The sequence below is a fragment of the Triturus cristatus genome, chromosome 1_2, assembly GCF_964204655.1.
Source record: "Triturus cristatus chromosome 1_2, aTriCri1.1, whole genome shotgun sequence".
Classification (NCBI taxonomy): Eukaryota; Metazoa; Chordata; class Amphibia; order Caudata; family Salamandridae; genus Triturus; species Triturus cristatus.
In genome coordinates this window covers 1,060,466,045-1,060,479,124 of record NC_140580.1, presented here as the reverse complement: position 1 = coordinate 1,060,479,124, position 13,080 = coordinate 1,060,466,045, and the positions used below count along the sequence as shown (strand labels likewise).

The 13,080-nt window shown below is 41.6% G+C and overlaps 1 protein-coding gene across 3 annotated transcripts in view; it reads right to left on the bottom strand.

Moving 5' to 3' along the window:
* Positions 1-13,080, bottom strand: part of WDR5 (WD repeat domain 5) — a 166,360-nt gene that overhangs the window by 49,265 nt on the left and 104,015 nt on the right. For all 3 annotated transcript variants that reach the window (XM_085612697.1, XM_085612689.1, XM_085612680.1), the window contains exons 11-12: positions 11,218-11,293; positions 9,849-9,882 (exon numbers count right to left, since the gene is read on the bottom strand). In XM_085612697.1, the coding sequence (XP_085468823.1) occupies positions 9,849-9,882; positions 11,218-11,293 (110 nt within the window). The remainder of the gene's footprint in view (positions 1-9,848; positions 9,883-11,217; positions 11,294-13,080) is intronic.

The window sequence follows — 13,080 nt, the reverse complement described above, 5'->3', positions numbered from 1 at the left end:
TCTCTCTCTCAATCTCTCTCTCTCTCAATCTCTCTCTCTCAATCTCTCTCTCTCTCAATTCTCTCTCTCTCAATCTCTCTCTCTCTCAATCTCTCTCTCTCAATCTCTCTCTCTCAATCTCTCTCTCTCAATCTCTCTCTCTCAATCTCTCTCTCTCAATCTCTCTCTCTCTCAATCTCTCTCTCTCTCAATCTCTCTCTCTCTCAATCTCTCTCTCTCTCTCAATCTCTCTCTCTCTCTCAATCTCTCTCTCTCTCTCAATCTCTCTCTCTCTCTCAATCTCTCTCTCTCTCAATCTCTCTCTCTCTCAATCTCTCTCTCTCTCAATCTCTCTCTCTCTCAATCTCTCTCTCTCTCAATCTCTCTCAATCTCTCTCTCTCTCAATCTCTCTCTCTCAATCTCTCTCTCTCTCAATCTCTCTCTCTCTCTCTCAATCTCTCTCTCTCTCAATCTCTCTCTCTCTCAATCTCTCTCTCTCTCAATCTCTCTCTCTCTCAATCTCTCTCTCTCTCTCAATCTCTCTCTCTCAATCTCTCTCTCTCTCTCAATCTCTCTCTCTCTCAATCTCTCTCTCTCTCAATCCTCTCTCTCTCTCAATCTCTCTCTCTCTCAATCTCTCTCTCTCTCAATCTCTCTCTCTCTCAATCTCTCTCTCTCTCAATCTCTCTCTCTCTCTCTCTCTCAATCTCTCTCTCTCTCAATTCTCTCTCTCTCTCAATCTCTCTCTCTCTCAATCTCTCTCTCTCTCGCTCTCTCGGCGGTCGCCAGTAGAGTTATAGTTAGGACAGTGTTTCCATAGGAAATGCGCAACATTCTATTTGGAATAACTTTGGCGCCGGTTGACGAATCATCGCAAAATTTTCAAAATAGGTGGGGCGCTCCGCTCCGCTCCTACCCTGAAAGTCTCGGGGGGATTCGCCAAGCGGGGGCTGAGAAAAAAGGGGGTCCAAAAACACGTTTTCCACATGCAATTTTCCATAGGGACCTTTAGTCCAAGGTACAGCCCGAACGGCTGAACAGAATTACTTGAAATTTGGCAGAGGTAGTCCTCAGCTCAGGGATGTGCCTTTTGCATATATGGAGTCAATCTGTTCAGTAGTTCCTGAGAAAATCAAAAGTAAAATCATATATATGTGGGCGGAGCCTAACCACACATCTCATCCTGAGATCTGATTGGCTGTCAGCACTTCATCCAAGAAGTGTTGGCAGCCATCATGGGACCAATATACATGATAGCACCTCATTAAAAAGCATTGCAGTTAATAGAAGGTTTTAAGACTTTAGTTACATTATAAATCATTTGTTGATGGTACCATACTCATTTTAGGAATTGTGGTATGTTCTAAGGTGATTTCACCATTTGAAAAAGCCTTCTGCTGGGATATCATGATTGAGAGAAAAATATTTTCTCATGCTTTTCCCCACAGAGGTTTGGAAGGTGATCTACAAGCTAAACAGAGCTTATTTTCTGTAAATTCCCATTATCTTTCTCAGTCATGTGAGAATGAAGTCTGACATTCTCAGTAAAACATGTACATCCAACAAGGGCAGTGACTGTCAGTTGATTCCTTTGTGGTCTACTGCAGCTTCCCAGAGTGTTCCAAAGAACAACTAGAGCGCTAACAGTCCTACTTATGATAAACGTATGGCACACCTGAAGCCATCTTGCTTGGATTAAAGTGGTAACTCTTAAAACATTTAATTTAAAAAGGAACAAAATGAGGGGGTTCATTTTTCCATAAAAAGTATGATTAGTGCTGCAGAAAGAAAAATTAGGGCACATTTTGAGTGACTTCTCAAATCCTCTTCTATTTCATTAAAAAATTCTGACATGCAGACTGAAACATGCACTTTCAATACCAGCAGCAGTTTTCCCTGGTGAGCAGTAGCTTTACTACAGTGAACTAATGAGCAAAAAGAGTGCTAACATTCTGAATTTATGGCAAATGTGTGACACATCTGAATGCCTTCTTGATGGAATCAAAGTAAAAAACTGAAAGTATTTCCTACTGAGGAGACTGCAGTAAATGAGGAAATTAGGAAACTTCATAACAAATAAGTCTCCCAAAATGGCCACCAGAGACAAAAGAGCCCAAATATCACCCAGATGTAGCCCAATGACAGAATGTCCCAGAGTGTTCTTAAAAACAACTAGAGCGCTTACTGTCTTCATTATAACAAAAGTATGGCACACCTGAAGCCATCTTGATTGGAATAAACTGGTAACACTTAAAACATTTAATTTAAAAAGGAACACAATGAGGGGGTTCATTTTGCCATAGAAATTATGATTAATGCTGAAGAAAGAAAATGAGGGCACATTTTGAGTGACTTCTCAAATCCTCTTCTATTTCATTAAAAAATTCTGACATGCAGACTGAAACATGCACTTTTAATACCAGGAGTAGACTTCCATGGTGAACAGTAGTTTTACTACAGTGATCTAATGAGCAACTAGAGTGCTAACTTTCAGAATTTATGGCAAATGTGTGACATATCTGAATACCTTCATGATGGAATCAAAGTAAAAAACTGAAAGCATTTCCTACTGAGGAGACTGCAGTACATGAGGAAATTAGGAAACTTCATAACAAATAAATCTCCCAAGATGGCCACCGGAGACAAAAGAGCCCAAATGTAGCCCAAAATCACCCAATGTAGCCCAAATATAGCCCAATGACAGAAGTGTGCAAAACACTTATTATTTTGTGTTTTTGCAGTGTTATATAGTGCAGACTTGTCAGGTATTGGAGTGCTTTACATGAGCATTGGTTACATCACACAAGAACAAATTCATTTTGGTTGTAGACATGGGGAGACTAAGTGATTTGACCAGAATCACAGAATGTCGAGCTGAAGCAGAAACTCCAACCTGGTTCCCCAGTTGCAAAGTCTGCAGTTCTGGAAGTAACACCACATCCACCCCCCTAAGTGCAACATTTAATCAAGTGGTCAACTGGATAAAAGAACAAAGATTACAAATAATTTAAAAGTGCTTTGTCTCTATTTGAAAACTCAGAAAAGGTGTCCTTATTTTAGTCTTTTAGAGCACTAACCATAATTTTGATGCCAGTAAGACCCTCTCATATATGTAATTTCTAAAGGAAATGCTGTAGGTATTACAGTTTTGATTACATCAAGATGACGTCAGGCGTTCCACACTTTTGTAATAAATATAGAATGTTAGCAATCTAGTTGTTCATTAGGATACTGTTGAGAGGCAGAGGCCAGGAGTACGGACTCTGTAAATTGAAGGCAGGTAGGAGGGTGCAAAGGCAACAATTTAACCACACTGAGCAGGCAGGAAGGGCCGTGGCAGCACAACAGACTATGGAGGGCAGTGGAAAGGGGGGCAGGGGCAACAAAACAACAATACAGGACTCGCAAGAGAGGCTGTGGCAATGTAATAGACCATTGTGGGCAGAAGGAAGAGGCAATGGTAGTACAACCATACATGCCAACAGACCAGATTCAGCCAGGAAACGTCCAATGTTTTTAAGCTCAAATGGGCTTTATTTGATCTATCTCCTGTCTACAATCTCCTCTTTTTCAATGTAACTCAAAGGGGAAAATCAATACCCCAGTTTTTTTACAAAATCTCCCTCTTACCAAGTTCAAAATGTTCGCAAGTATGGTACATTGGATCATGGACGGAAATGGGGTAGGGACATGGACTTGGATAACAGAGGACAGGAGGGACATGGAGAGGTGCACCAAACTGACCCTGCAGGGCAGGCATCAGGGTTTGCAGCAGCACAATACACCACACAGGGCATGCGGGACGGGAGTGCAGCACAACAATCAATAGAAAGCAAGAGGGAGGGGACAGGACCATGCACATGGACAACAGAGAACAGAGGGGCAAGAGGCAATGGTAGCTAGCTGACCATAATGGACAGACAGGAGAGAAAGCTGCAGCATAACAGACCATAAAGGGCAGGAGGGACGGATCAGGGGCATTACAATGGAACAGACAAGCCAGGAGGGAGGGAGTAGGGGTCTGCACATGTAAACAGAGGGCTGGGGGCAAGGGGGCAGGGCAGGAGCAGCAAGATAGCCATGGAGGTCAGGCAGGATGGGCACTAGAAGCAAGACACACCATGAAGAGCAACAGAGAGACTGTGATGGCATACACAGACCATGGAGGGAAGGTGGGAGGGGCCATGGCAGCACAGAAGACCATGCATGGCAAGTGGGAGGGTTAGTGGCAGCACAATGGCTATGATGGGCAAGAAGGAGGGTGCAGGGGCATGCACAAAGGACGATGGAGGATAGAAGGGAGGGTCAGGACCTGTGCACAGACAAGAAAGTTCAGGGGAAGGGGCCTCACAACAGACCGCACGGGGCAGGCAGGAGGAGCAGTTGCAGCACACCAGACCAGGGAGGGCAGAAGGGTGTGGCAGTACAATGGACCATGTAGGACAGGAGGAAGAGGATAGGGGCATGGCATGTGGACAGGCAGGGTGGAGGTGGCAGGGACAGGTTACAGTCATCTAACAATGCTAGGCAGGTGGGAGGGGAGTGGCAGCTCAACAGAACACTCACAGTAGATAGGAGTGGCAGGTCCATGGAACATGTTGGGCAAAAAGGATGGAGCAGGGACATGCACAAAGACATCGGAGGGCAGGGGGAAGGAGAATAGGGGCAGCAAGCTAAGCACAGAGTTTAAGCAAGAGGTCAATGATGGGGCATACAATTGGGCAATGGAGGGCAGGAGGAGTGGACTGGTACATCATACTAAATTGAGGGCAGTGGCAGCACATCAGACCATGCATGGCAGGAGGGAGGAGGCTAGTCCATGGATTCACACAACAGAGGATAGGGAGGAGGGGGATGGGGCAGCAAGCTAACTGTTCAGAGAAGGCGGGTATTAGGAAATTTATTGTTTTTAAAACGTGTGTCTGTGTGAACTACTTAAGATATGAACAAGTATGCAGCATAATCTCACTTTTATTCAGGAAGAAGAGGACGTTTGTGACTGACTCCGGGCTCACTTGGCAGAAACACCCCCTGACCCTCCACCCCCTATCGCAAAACGTAATGCCAGTGAAAAGGGTAGGTGAACACAGTGTTATATAGAACATAGTCCTGAGAGCACGATTGAAAATGAAAACTAGATAGTGTATGGTATAAACTATGCACCAAAAAGTGTGATGTAAGATGAACCGGGTGTGAAATATAATATGCAATACATTGTGCGCAATGACAGATTCATTGGAGAGCGCGAGATAGCACAGGCACTGGCTCGTGCTATGCGATATGCGCCTTGGAGTGTAATATGCACAGGGCAGTGTTGCGTAACCTAACTAGTCTCTAAAGTTGTAATATAAAATATGTGCTGGGGAGTGTAACGTTGCATATGCACTGTGACAAAGATATGGATCCCAGATTGTAATATGTATGGCATAGCACTGTGCGTTATAACATAGGCATCGAGGAAGGCACGTTAGATGGGGCAATATAACCCGTGCGAAAACAAGTGTGTGTTTTATTAACCGTGAGGAGGGTTTCTTGCATAGTTTGTCGAATTTTTGTCGAATCCCCTTTGAATGGCTTGGTGTGCATGTGTATTAAATGTGCCCGTCAATAGCTACCCATGTTTGTATAAATAAACGACAAGGGTGTCTACCGGGATTAGGCACGGTAGGGCATCAGACATGTCAGAGCACCACTAGTGGTGTAAATACATTCCACGTGGATTCATTGTATGCATAGTCGCCTTTTAATGAATATCACGCAAATCGTCATGGTGATAGGTACGTACGGTTCGTCCAGCATGTCCTAGGTGTGTCTATAAATATATATTTTTTAAAAATAAACAGTGGCCGGCCCTGGGGATTGGGGTCAAAAAAATATAATTAGGAGACAGGCCCTGGGGGATGGGGTCATCAGGGCCAATAAATTAGAAGAAGGGGAACCACACAGCCCCCCTTCTTAAAAAATTAAAATAAATAAAAGACTGGCATCGCGCCGGAGGCCACGCCCCCTCCTTGCAGCACTCTGCAAACGCGCCCCCTGGCGAGTTGTAAGTTGGGGAATTAATTCCTCTTCAATACTGAGGGTCCCTGAGGGCCAACTAGCCCAACAGGCATCTCCAGTATGCGCCAGGGAGCTGCGCTGCAGACAGGTGTTCTGAGGCCAAGCCCCTTTTTACACCTCTCTGCAACGCAGCTCTGTGGCGCTTACTGGAGGTACCTAGTGGTCTAGTTTGACCCTAGTGACCCTTAGGATTCAAGGGGACTTAATCTCTCAACTTAGAACAGCCACAGGGCGCGTTTACACAGTGGTGAAGGGAGGGGACGGGGCCTGAGTTAACGTGTGCAAAAACGCCCTGTGGCATGTTTTAAGAGGTAGTTTTAATCCCCCTGCCCTATTATATACTAGAGGCTTACAAAGGAGGTCATGCTAATCCCAGGGGGACCCCAACGCATAATGTTCCCTAGTGTATGTAGGTGTTTTCACTGTATTCTAAGTGTCTTTTAACATAGCACTGGCTCTAGGACTGGTTAGTCAGACTCAGTTACCACCAGTATCCGTCTGAAAAAGTTGAGGGTACAGGATGATTTTGCAACAAGGCTTCTTTCTGCTCTTCTTTTTGTTCTTTCTGCACGTTATCCTTCTTCCTGCACTTTTCTTCGTCTTTGAGGACTTCTGTCGCTTCTTTCTGCACTTCTTTTTTTTTTTGTGCTTTTTTTCTTCTTTCTTCACATGTCCCATCTATGTAGTCATAGTTAGGAATTAGCATTTAAAAAACCTCAGAAAATTACTGAAAAAACCATAGGTTTCAGGGGGTGTTATAGTTAGCTGGACTTTTCACTTGTACAAAACCATTGAAATTCCCCCGTTATAGTTAGTTCAGCTAACTATAACTCGCGCGCCCGCAATGCACTGCTGATGACGTCACATATTACATCACTCATGACATGGTCAGTGACATCACTCATGACATCACCGATGACATCTAAAATGACATCACTGATGACATCACTGATGACATCATCCTTGTGATAGAGTGGCAGACCTCCTCTCACCCTAATATAACCTTTGATACACACATTCAAAAATAGAGACTACAATTTTCAAAACAATGGACATACCAATACCAGTTACAACAACCTCTTCAGTAATTCTAAGATCCACATACACATCCACTCATTCACCAACAGTCCTATACAGTCACTCATACATGTACTCACTCATCATATGTACTCATACACCTATACATCCTGTTACACAATGCCACTCATCCATAGAGTTACTCACACACAGTCACTCATGCTAATAAAGAATCAAACATACATTTACTTGCATATACAGTTATACACACACCACCACACTTACTTCTACGGAAACTTACACATACTTAGTCTTTTAAACAATCACTTATAGAAACACATACTTATTCATACAGGAACTCTTTCAATCTCTCACTCTCACATATACTCACTTATATACACCAATAGTCACATATACTAGTTTAAAACATATGTAGTTACTCATAAAGACACTATTGAGACAGTCATTCACTCACTAACACACCCTTACACACACTCATCCACCCATACAGTCCTGCACACATGCTGTCTTCAACACATACAGTGAGTCACTCATTCATGCACCTATGCACTACGTAATACCCCCCACCGAACCATGCAGACACTCAGACTGATACTCAAAAAACCAACTAAACCTATATAGACACCCATGTAGCTACTCACCAACCCATGCAGCCACTTATACACAAAGTGAGAGACTGATACATATATTTACATATTTAAACATTACTTACTAAGCCATGTATTCACTATGATACACTTAATCAGTCAGTTACACAATCAATTTTACAAAAACAAATCCATTTAGACACTTATATACCCATTTATTCTTCCATCGACCTTGAGATATACATCTATAAAAACATATTTAATTTTCAGAAAAACACACATTCACTGGATGATGTCATTTGAGATGTCATTTGAGATGTCATGAGTGATGTCCTATGGTTTTTTCAGTGAATTTGAGGTTTTTTAAATGCTAATTCCTAACTATAACGTGCCTGAAACCTATGGTTTTTTCTGTGAATATATATATATATATATATATATATATATATATATTCACATACATATATATATATATATATATATATATATATATATATATAATATATATATATACATATATATATACATACATACATACACATTTGAGGTGAGCTGATCTAGAGTGTCGCTGGTGTTGAGAGTGCTCCATACAGGAGCTGCTTTTCACCTAAACTTGAGAACTACCCAGAGTTCTCTGCTTCTTTTTTGCATATATATATATATATATATTCACTTAAAAAAACCATAGGTTTCACACATGTTATAGTTAGGTGGGTATTTCACTCGTAAAAAACTAATGAAATTGCCCGGTTAGTTAGTTCAGATAACTATACCTCGCGCGCCCACAATCCTCTGCTCATGACGTCACATATTACATCACTCATGACCTGGTCAGTGGCATCACTCTTGACATCACTGATGACATCATCCTTGTGATAGAGTGGCGGTCGCGCAAGTTATAGTTATCTGAACTAACTATAACGGGGGAATTTCATTGGTTTTTTACGAGTGAAATATCCACCTAACTATAACATGTGTGAAACCTACGGTTTTTTTAAGTGAATTTGCAAGTTTTTTTCAATGCTAATTCCTAACTATAACGTGTGTGAAACCTATGGGTTTTTTTTTAATGGTTTTTCACCATGCGCGCACGGTGCGCGCACCCCCGCGATTTAGAAATAAAAAAAAAATGTAAATGTTTTCTGCCTTCGGGGTCCTTCAGGGACCCCCTGACAAAGGCTAGGGGGTCAGGAACTCTCTACCCTGCCCCCTTTTCACGTTCGCCACCTTCCTTTTCCACTCTCGCACTGAAAACAAACAAAATGGCAGCCGACACTTCCTGATTTCGACCGATTCGAACGTTGACTGACATGTAACAACCAATCAGAATTACGCTCGTGCACGTTGGGGTGCTCGGCTATAGATATATATATGCTTTTAACTGCAATTTTCTCAGGAACTACTGAACAGATTGACTCCATATATGCAAAAGGCACATCCCTGACCTGAGGACTACCTCTCTGCCAAATTTCAAGTAATTCTGTTCAACCGTTCGGGCTGTACCTTCGACTAAAGGTCCTATGGAAAAATGCATGGGGAAAACGCGTTTTGGGACCCCCCCTTTTTTTCCCCTCGGCCCCCGCTTGACGAATCCCCCCGAGACTTTCAGGGTAGGAGCTGAGCGGAGCGCCCCATTAGTTTTGAAAATTTCGCGAAGATTCGTCAACCGGCGCCAAAGTTATTCAAAATAGAATTTTGAGATTTCCTATGGAAACACGGTCCTAACTATAACTATCTACTGGCGACCGCCAGTAGATTATATATATATATATATATCACTTCAACACTGTTTCAAAAATAAGACTATTCACAGACATTGAGGCATGAAGACAAGCACTGGTTAGACCCAATGCCTTCTATCCTACGATCTAAAAACACCATTAAATTACAGGATTACATTTGCCACCCTTAAACACTGCAATGGGCAAAATCATAAAAAAAAGTTACTGAACGGTAAAGTTTGGAGTCTCGCAGATTGAACGAGGCTATCATCCAACAAGTTGTGTTGCTTTGTTCAATAATTTCAATATGGATTAATACAGCATTAACAGTTGGCAAGTAAGTGGCATAGCTTGCATTAAGCAGGGACAGTAACATGCGCCAGTCATGATTTGCAATTAACACAGATTTCAAAGACAAACCGTCAGCAGAAAGAGCATATAAAATGTGACATGTATGCATACCTTTCCTTTGCTGTAGTCCCAAAGTTTTAAAGTGCTGCAAGAATACATAGAGAAAATTAGTTTATATTTAAGGGCCATAAAAGTGGTCTTGCATTTACCAGTAGATATTATACGGTCTGGCTGCCGGTCCAAGCATGAAGCATAAAATCGAACTGAAGCTCCAATCCACTCAGCCATAAACACTACAAAGTACACATTGCTTCACTCACATTCTCGCTTTCAATCATTGACTAGGGTAGCAATTACAACTTCTTAAGAAACAAAGCATCACTAAGGTTATCAATTTGGCATGAGGCTTTTTTTGGCAACACTCTTAAATCAGATTTTGCCAACACAGAGAATGTCTCAGGTAAAAAAGCCTTTTTAATTTATTGCAAAAATCCAACTCAAATGGTCACTGCAATCAAATACAACTTATGAATGATTATATATGTGAAATATATTTAATGTGAAAAAGTAGCAGAATGGTGCTTTCATTAGGCTCAAAAATCATTCATTTGCAAGCTTCCATGAAAAGATTAATTCTTCAAGTTGAGTCCGCATAAGAATCTAAAGATGGAAAATTATGTGGACTAGTTTAAGCCAGCCAAATATTATCAATGTTCTAATTAGCTGTATTTTAAAGAACTATGGAAAATAAAGACCGGCATAAATGGCAGTTGGAGAGGTTGCTAAAATGAGCCTTCTGGAATGACAACAGAAAAAAACTTTCCCCTGGCTAACAAGTACAACTGTGCATGCCCCGATGCACCAGCGTGAAGGTGCTCCACGGCTGTAACAGCTCCAGCCTCTACATACCCAATTCCTTCCTGCGGGACAAAACGTGGGCATTCTAAACAACGGGTCAATTAATTAATTTTATTAGCAGCAGTCTAACACGGATGCATTTCAGCTGACCTTCAACCTTTCTCCAAGTGCAAAGCCCACCAATAAGTGAAAACTTAAAGTACATTTTACCGTAGACATGGAAAGCATACTCCCATCTAGCTTTTTTCTTTTTTCCTTCTTATCCAATATACTTTTTTCTGACGTATACCAATTTCGTAATACAATACATAATTATACATTAGATACCATTTTCTTCATTTTATTTCTTTTTTTTGATTTACATTTTTGACCATCTTTTTCACTGTTTGTGGTACTAAATTCAAAACCATTTAGTACAAATGTGGATCAAATGGGGTCAATGTATCAACATCAAGCCAGTGCCCCGATTTTTCACATCTTCAGTAACAGCAATGCCAGGAAACAGACCCTAGATACATTCACTTATCAAAATAGTCAAACCACCAGTATGCTTAAAATTTCCTTTGTAGACATTTTTCCGAAAAGGCAAGTGGACATATATTTAGAATTTAAACATTCATACTTGTCTAATGTTGCTGCTAGAATATATTTGCCGTTTGGAGAGAATTTCACAAAAGACACTGGAGGGTTGTCATCATCTGAAAATAAAACAATGTACTAGCATGTTAATCCTTTTTTACTTAAATTCTTAAAGGCAATTTAAAAAATCCATCTCAAAATCTTCTCTACAAGTGACCTTAATGGATTATGAGCAGTGTATGAATCACATTTAAAGAAAAAAATTACTTACCTGTAACCAAGTCTATCAATCCATGGTACAACAATATAGTCGCAGTGCACATTAAAATAGTACACAGGAAAAACCCCTTACCAGAACCACAGTTTCATTCAGATCCTAGCCAATGAAGAGAGAGACCCTATGATCGGACCCAAAGGGTAGCTCAGAATTTTCACCAGTTTCACGGACGTGCAGAGTTTAAGACATATACATTTTAGTTAAAGGGACACTTTATTCTTAGCCACCTTTGGATCTTTTACATATTCAAGGGTAAACAGTGCTATATGGGAAGGAGCAAAAGTAAACCCTACAGGAGACCGCAAGGACTTTTCATGGTCCAGGTCATCAAAAGTGTTAGGGCTACTGTTATTGATCACTCTTATACAGGGGCCATAGCTACACTACTGGTAACACCACTGTACTCAGAATAACCAGTACTCCCTTTCTAGCACTTGACTAAGGCAGTCGAGTGTTACCCAGGAGGTGGTGAGATGTTAGAAACCCAAAACCAAGGCATTCGCCATCCTGTGCAGCTCACTCACAGTATACCAGACACGGTTGACAGTAGATAGTTCACGGATATACACAGAGACAACACAGACTACATACCCAGAAAAAGTAGGGACCCTAGTTATGGGGTACTTTTACATGATGAGCCATTAGGCAGGCTCTTCAGCGGGGCAGATAAGTCCTGCACCAGGACTATTAAATAAATAAAAAGAGAATCTCTTCCTGGTGGAATAGAGCGGTCAAGGGCTGGTGATAAACACTCAAAAGGGAAGACGTACGCCATAATGTAGAGGTCATGCATCTGAACACAAAGGTGGTAATGCAAGTACAGCTGTCATGATGGGTGGTTATCAAGAACTGCAGAGAAGCCCATTAGGATCAGCAACCCAATCCCAACCTAAATCTGCCAGTCACTTATCATTCAGTGAAGTAAGCACTGCCAACATTTTTGGTAAAGTTCTGCACAAGTAGATGGGATGAAAACTTTTGCTGTCCAGATTTAAAGGGGGGGGGGGGGGATTCTTCAAAAGTGGTTTGACAACAGTGGATTTCCATAGGTTGGGTAAAATACCCAGGGCAAATGAATGAAAGGTTGAGAAGAAAGCATGGGTTGTCCTTAAACATTAGCCTTAAAGTTCAGTTACATTATGCTGGCTGGGCATTTGTGCTGTGACAGACCAGGTGGACAACCATCTTTACTTACATTCAGCACATATTTGGTGATAGGAGAAAATGCTGACATACAGGATGGAACAACTGAGAGGGGTTAGAATTTGAAATTGCATTTTTCAAGGTGCCCCCCCCCCCCCAAATCAAGAGCTCCTCATTGCTAGAAAAACTTGAAATGTCGCTGCAGAAGTGACATAGGTTGCTGGCTCAGAAGGTTTGTGCCCCAGTAACAATATGGAAAAAGTTTTTAAATAGATTTGAGGCTGATCAGATGCAACAGGCTAATACTGGTTTAGCATCCTTTATTTAGTTTTTATGCAGGGAGGTAGTTGCCACTTAAGCAATTGTATAGGTCCTATTGTAGTCTTGGCACACTTTCTCTTCTCTTTACATAGATTGTAAGGTCTTTCAGTTTGAAGAAAAAACAGGGATTGTTACTCTGGTTTAGAGGTATGGATTTGGGTTTCA